The following is a 7055-nucleotide window of genomic DNA, read 5'->3' on the forward strand; positions in this document are numbered from 1 at the left end:
CTGAGAGATGCTGGGCTGAGAGGGAGAAAGGGAGTCCAGACGCTTGGAGTGATTCATGGCCAGGAAGGGCAGTGAAACCAATATCTGATCAGGCTTTTATTTAAATCCCAACTCTCCTGATTAGGAGAATGGTTCATCGACCAGGGCTGCATGAATTGCTTAGAACTGCAAAGAAACCAATTAGCTTTGCACATTTCTGTTTTGTGAAAATATGCACTCCCACATGTAGAAGTATGGGCTTGGGAAGGGAGGAGCTGCAGAGCAGAGGCTGCCCCCAGTTCCTCCCCTCCACAAAATCATACTGCATGCTGCCTACAGAATAGAGCAAGCTATTTCACCCTTATTCATCTATAAATAAAACATAGGTATGCATTAATATTACCCACCTCACTGGGCTGTGGTGATGATTAAATGTGGTGATATGAGTCAAACGGCACACAAGCATCAGATGCTTTTACAAGCCAAAGAGAGGGGCAATTTTACTTTTGTATCAAAAATGGAAGCATGGGGAAAACCTCAAGGCCACATGGTTCATCCCCTTTGCTGCTTCCATGAGATACCTATTATAAACAAACCTCTTTCAGAAACCCCTCCATGTGGCACTCTCACTTCCTGTCCTCATCACCGGAGTTCTCCACCCTGAGCCTCTCTCTCCCACATTCACCAGGGCCTGGACATCAGCAGGCTCCCTGATGTCCTTCACATCCCAAGACTTTTGCTTCCATGTAGATGACTCAATACTCTGGCTCAGTGTTTCTACAGGTCATGACCCATCATTGGGTCATGAAATCCATTTAGTGTATCATGATCAGCATTACAAAATAAAACACAACTGAATACAATTGAAAAATAGCAACACACCCATTGAATTATATCCCCCAAAAGATATGCTGAAGTCCTAACCCCTGGTACCTGTGAACGTGATCTTATTTGAAAATAGGGTCTTTGCAGATGTAATCAAGTCAAGATGAAGGTGGGTCTAAATCCAATGATTAGTGTCCTTATAATGGAAGATTTAGAGATGTGAACACAGGGAACACAATGGAGGAAAGTTATATGAAGATGGAGGCAGAGATTGGAGTTATGCTGCAACAAACAAAGGAATGCCAAGGATTGCTGAGAACCACCAGAAGCTAGGAGAGATGCACTAGATGGATTCTCCCCCAGAGCCCCTACAAGGAACCAACCCTCCCATCACCTTGGTCTTGGACTTCTAGCCTCTAAAATGTGAGAGAGTAAATTGTTTTATGCCACTTAGTTTGTGGTACTTTGTTACAGCAGCCCTAAGATACTAATATCACATGAGGTAAAATTGTATTTTTTTAAATAAAAGGTTTGTTTCAGTTATACAGTGGATCATGATCTAAAATGTATTTCTTATTGAGGTTCACTGTCAAAAAGTTCTAAATTCTTTTAACTGCTCTGGCTCTAGCACTGCTGTGGACTTTCAATTCCTGACCCTCTTGGCTCTGAGGACCTTCTTTCACCTGTTCACTCCACTTTCCTAACTCCTCCTACAACCACACCTTGGATCTCACCACTGCTGAGAATGGATCCACCTCCCAGATTTGAAATTCTCATTGTATAGTTCTACCCCTTCCATTCTGCCACCTCTCATCTCCTAATTTCCACTGTCTATTATTTTTTATGTTCTTCTTTTTTAAACCCTATGTACTTGATCTAAACTTTTGTATCCTTGATATTTCCACTGGGACTGACTTAGCTGAGATCATCAGTATCTTTCCTCCTGGGCTACTGCTTTAGTCTTCTAGACTGTCTCCTTGCCACCTGCACAACTTCAGAATTACCCTTTGCAAGTCCCATCCTGATCATGGATTCCTAAGTGTAAAAGTGTAATGTTCCCCCTTTGCACAAACCACTCTGTAGCAGCCACCAATTCACCTGACTGGCATTTTTTCCTAGCAGAACACCTCCAGCCTAACACTTCACTGCCTCATTCTCTTCTGCTTCCAAATACAGAGCTGTCACTGCTTCTTGCCCTGCCCATGACCCTGCTCTGGGGACCTCCCCATTCACAGTCCCCAGAGTGGCAGCATCCCAGTGCACAAAATGGTCCGACCTGTCCCTGCCTATCCCCCATTCCTGCCATGGAAAATTAGCCAGGGCAAGGCCTCCGATTCGAGGACAAAGCACATGGACTGGCCAGATTGCTGAGACTAGGGTGACCAGATTCCTCTTCCAGGTAGCACAGAGCTATTTCCAGGAAGCTGTGGGAGCTACAGATGAAAAATCCTAAATTTGAAGCAGAGGAAAGCAGTTAACAGAAAGGAGAACCAAGAAGGGACTAACCACCACGAAAGAGAGAAAGAGAAGTGGCTGCTTATTCTAACAGCCAGTTCCTGGTTCCCAGGGGGCCCTAGTTCTCAAGGAGACCTGTTCTTGGATCACCATGATTCCAGGTACTCTTACAACCAGCCCCATGTTGACCTGAGTGATATTCAGGGGCCCTCTTTCCTTGCATCCCAAAGAGCCCAGAGTAGAACTTTCAGCTCACTGAACTTCTGTTGCCCAACCCGAGATTCTCTGCCTTTGCACAGATTCTATGCTTTGTCTGGAATGCTTTATCTCCTCTTTCCCTTAAGGCAATTACCTGAAGATTATTTCTTAGTATAACTGCACTTTATGAGTTATGAGACTCACTTTATGAGTCTCCAATTCCCCAGTCAGTCCCTCCTCTTCATCCCTTTGGCACTTGGCTCATTCTGTTATCATAACACCCACCACATTGCTTTGCAATTCTTTCTGTTTCTGTTTCTGTCACTGCACTTTTAGCTTTTGGAGGGTAGTATCATATCTTACTCAGGTTTTTTATCTCCCTAATCTTGGAAGGATTCAGCAGATTCTTTTGGTCCCCTACCCACATGCCCTACCCTGGAGGACATTCACTCTGTACCTCTCTGCCTGAGGGGCTCCGGGCAGACCAGAGCACAAGAGACTAATGTTCCAAAATGACCCTCAACTAATGAGGGATGGACGTTGGTGAATAAATACCCCAGCCACCTGCCCCCTTCTGAAGTACGTTCTGCATGGTCCTTCAGAGGTCCCTTGTAAGTTGAGCCCTCACCGCTGACCGTGGCTCTCTTCTCCATCTTGTCTCGGTTCTTCACTCCCTCAGCACCTTTCTGTGATCACCTCCCAAATAAACCACATGCCCCCAAATACACGTCGCAGGGCTTCCTTCTACACAAAGCCAAACCAAGACAGGAACATGAAGCACAGAGTGCTCAAAAGAGAGGAAATGAACAGTTGAGGCCTTTAGCCACCCTTCCCCATCCCTTTCATATCCCAGGCTATCAAAAGAAGCCCATTTTCACTCTCTTCACTCTTGATGGGTCTCCGTGGTCAAGACCTTTTACCTCCCTGCTCATCAACACCCCATTTTCCTTGGTCACTGGTCATTCACAGGCACCCATCCCACCAAGCCCAAGGAGAGGTACCGGGAGCGCTGAGTGCTACAGGACAATAATCTTCTACTATGCTGGCGGGGGCCATTTCATATTTAAAATTTTCAGTCTTCAATGTAGCTTCAAAGTCATTACCTGCCTCTAATTCGTTTCCTTTAGCATCTTCCACAAGACTATGCTCACCTTTCACCAAGATGCCACACTTACTTCATTCTTACCCCTGTTCTCCCAGTATCTGGGCTACTTAATGACAAATGACTGAAAAATCAGCACGACACCATCCATCTGCCTTCCAAGGGATGTTCATAACACATATTAAATCCATCAATAGTACACATCAAGCAATCCAGATGATAAATGCGAGTCAATGTGAATCAGTATTACAGTGAGCACTGTGGTAAACTGAGGCATCCATAAATATGGCTAACTACATGGTGCACTACCTCAGCAACCACAACCAAAAATGGACGGTTGGAGTAGACAATGTCTCTGGTCCTTTCCAACTCTAAAATTAAGCTTTCCATCTTTGTATGGACAAGAAAAACTTTGATCTACCTCAAAACCCAGGTAGATCTATTTCCTCAGCAATAATTTTTCCAGGATCTGGGAACTCCCTATATTGTCTGTTTCCAACAATATATAATCTTAATTAAACATAATGTAAGTCTCATTTTTGGTGATGAGCACATTCTTATACCCTACTCTCAATGAGTTCCTATTTGTTACACTTACCAAACCCTCTAAAAATATATGCATTAAGGTTTGAAGCTAGGAATAAAAAGCATTTTGAAGGGGGTGGTGTGACAGTGGCTCAGTGGCAGAATTCTTGCCTGCCATTCTGGAGATCCGGGTTCGGTTCCCAGTACCTGCCCATACAAAAGAAAAAGCATTCTGAAGAAAACATCCTGTATGATGTAGTCTCTTGGACATGACTAGTTCTGATATATTTAATTTGACATGTTATCCAGTTTTGTGACTTGGGATATATCTGCATTCCTCTAACTAATACACAAAAGGTCAATGAGTTAAAATTACTAAGAAAAATAACAGATTTCCACAGCTTGCCACCTGAGGCAAATATTTAAAACAAAAACAAAACCTAAAGTAATCTACAAAATGAGACTGGTAATTAATTCACCACTGTTTATCATGATTTTCCTTTTAATAGCAATATAATTATGTTGATGAAGATGACAGCCTTACAGAAGTTTGGCCTTTTCCAGCTTCCTAAGAATGTTTGTTAAATTTCTAAAGTTCAAAAATCAAATCTAAACTTTTCCTGTTGTGTTTGAAGAAAACCATGAGATTTAGAAGCATACAGGTAATAGGTCCATTGCTAAAGTACACTGGTCCATATTCAAAGCTGTACCAAGAGATCAGAAGTGTTTGAAATTCCTTTATGTGGTATCACGTCTGTTTACCTATGTTCATGGACAACAGTAAATTACTAGTTAACCTTTTAGAATTTTAATTGTTTATGATCTCATTTATGACCCCCTCAGTTTGCAAATTGTCATGTAGAGGATACAAGTGGTTGCAGATGGTTTAATTTCAGAGTGTCACCGAGAAGGCACTGATTAGAAACTATCTTAGGCCAGCATTTGAGTCTGCTACACATGGAAAGGGATTAACCAGTCAGAGCTAACCCTGGCTCTGAGGATCAGCAGCACAGACCCTCTCAGGAGCTTCGTTCCAGCTTCTGTCCTAGGGGCTGCTGCCCTGTTCTAGATACCTTGTGATCAGGCAAAACCCACATTTTAAACCGTTAGCCGGAACGGACTACGCATTCTGGATGAGAAGTGGCATCCACAGGGTCAACTTTTACTTAACTGACCAACAGGGCACCAAGAAATGGAAGAGCCTCTCCGGCCTCTGGCCGCTTTAGTGTAAGAACGGCCCTATTGCTCAGTGTGTCGGCACTAAGGCCTCCTAGGTGTTCCACAGAATGCAGCCCAGGACTGCCTCAAAAACAAGGGCTAATATGTTGAGAAGGAAAAACAAAACAAAACAAAAGGAATGCAGACATTATCCATAACTTGTTTAAGCCCTTGTCTCTACCCTCAAAGGCAGGAAAGGAAGGCTACCTGGAGACTGCTACTCGTTTATTTACTTTCCTGCTACCTCCCTCCTCTCTCCACATATGGGTCTCTGCATTTGGACTCTGACTTCTCTGCTTCAGAGATGGCCTATACCAGTATGCAGCAAGGTGGGCCCCTGGGGATAGAAACCTCTCCTCCTTTCTCTTTTTGCCCCTTTTGTGTCTTAATGCGTAGTGCGTGCTCAATAAATGTTTGCTGAATTGGCCCGCGCGCGCGCGTGCGTGTGTGTGTGTGTGTGTGTGTGTGTGTGTGTGTGTGTGCGCGCGCACGCGCGCGCGCGCGTATGTGTGGAAAGAGAGCGCGATTGGTTCCAGGTCACACAGCTCATCCGGGACAGAGGGACTGCTCTAACCCACCTCCTCGGAGACGCTTTAACCGAGATAAAATTTTCTTTCCCAATGGGCGCAGGCGAGAGGCCTGCCTGGGGCAACTTCTCAGGCGGCGGCGCACTCCCAGCGGCGCTTGCTTTGGGAGGGGACGAAATGTAAAGTGTCCTTGCCATCATTTGCCCGAGAGGTGCCCCTCCCAAATAAACAACTCTCTTGGAAAGTTTACATTTGGAAAATTCTCCTACGGTCCTATCCCTGGCCTGTCCCGGATGCCCGGTACTTCGGGACGAGTCAAGTTGCTTAAGAGCGCAGGTCCCGCCCCTCTCTGCGCCCTTCACAGACGCAGCAAGGATGCGGGGCAGCGGGAAGCGGGTGCGGGGCCCACCCGGCTGCAGGAATGCCCCATCGCCAGGGCTTTCTCAGGACTGCAGAGACGCGGACTCTACACAAACCCGGCAGCCCTCGCCGGCCCTCCGCTTCGCCGCTCCTTCCACTCCCTCGACCACCAGCCCATCCCCGACGTGCAGATCTCGCCCTCCACTCCCCACCCCCAGCCCGAGAGCACTCACCCTGCCACTCAAGGACCCCCTCCCAGCCCGAGGGGCACTCACCCTGCCACTCGAGGACCTGCTCCCGGGAGAGCTCTGCGGGCGCGCCCTCGCCAGAGCCCCGCCACGGCGCTAGCAGTAGCAGCAGCGGCAGTAGCGGCGGCATCGCTAACCACTGGGCTCGCCGCGCGTCTCTCCTCGCGCCCACTCGGGCTGTGCGGCGAGCAGAGCTCCCTACCCCGGAGGTGGAACGCAGCTCTTCGGCGCTCCGCCCCTGCCGGCAGCCCCACCACCCCCGCGCCTTGGCACCCCACTCCCCCGTGCCTGTCGCAACAGCGTGCGGACACTAGGGAGCTCTGGGTTGGGAGACGGAAAAGTCGCAGAGTTTTCCCCTGCCCTACCCACTCCAGCTTGGGGGTAGGAGGAGGAACACGTGGGCCATCTGCCCATCCCAGAAATTCCTGCCTTTAGGGTGGAGAGAGAGAAGGGGTGAGACATCCGCAGTACGTTCCTCTCGCCTTCAGCTCCGCTCTCGCCTTCCCGAGCGAGGCTAAATAGGAGTAGGGATTGAGAGTTGGGAGTCCCCGGGCAGTAGGTCTGACCCCTGGGTTTGCAAATTACCCAGATTCTGGTAAACACTGCGGGTTTGGCAAG

At 47.5% G+C, this 7055-nt stretch overlaps 1 protein-coding gene across 2 annotated transcripts in view; it reads right to left on the reverse strand.

The window, feature by feature from the left end:
- The window catches only part of PLA2R1 (phospholipase A2 receptor 1), a 128245-nt gene extending 121636 nt beyond the window's left edge, over positions 1 to 6609 (reverse strand). For both annotated transcript variants that reach the window (XM_077153975.1, XM_077153974.1), the window contains exon 1: positions 6465 to 6609. In XM_077153975.1, the coding sequence (XP_077010090.1) occupies positions 6465 to 6567 (103 nt within the window). In that variant the 5' untranslated portion in view covers positions 6568 to 6609. The remainder of the gene's footprint in view (positions 1 to 6464) is intronic.
- Between the last annotated feature and the right edge of the window lie 446 nt (positions 6610 to 7055).

The sequence above is a fragment of the Tamandua tetradactyla genome, chromosome 3 (assembly GCF_023851605.1).
Source record: "Tamandua tetradactyla isolate mTamTet1 chromosome 3, mTamTet1.pri, whole genome shotgun sequence".
NCBI classification, from domain to species: Eukaryota; Metazoa; Chordata; class Mammalia; order Pilosa; family Myrmecophagidae; genus Tamandua; species Tamandua tetradactyla.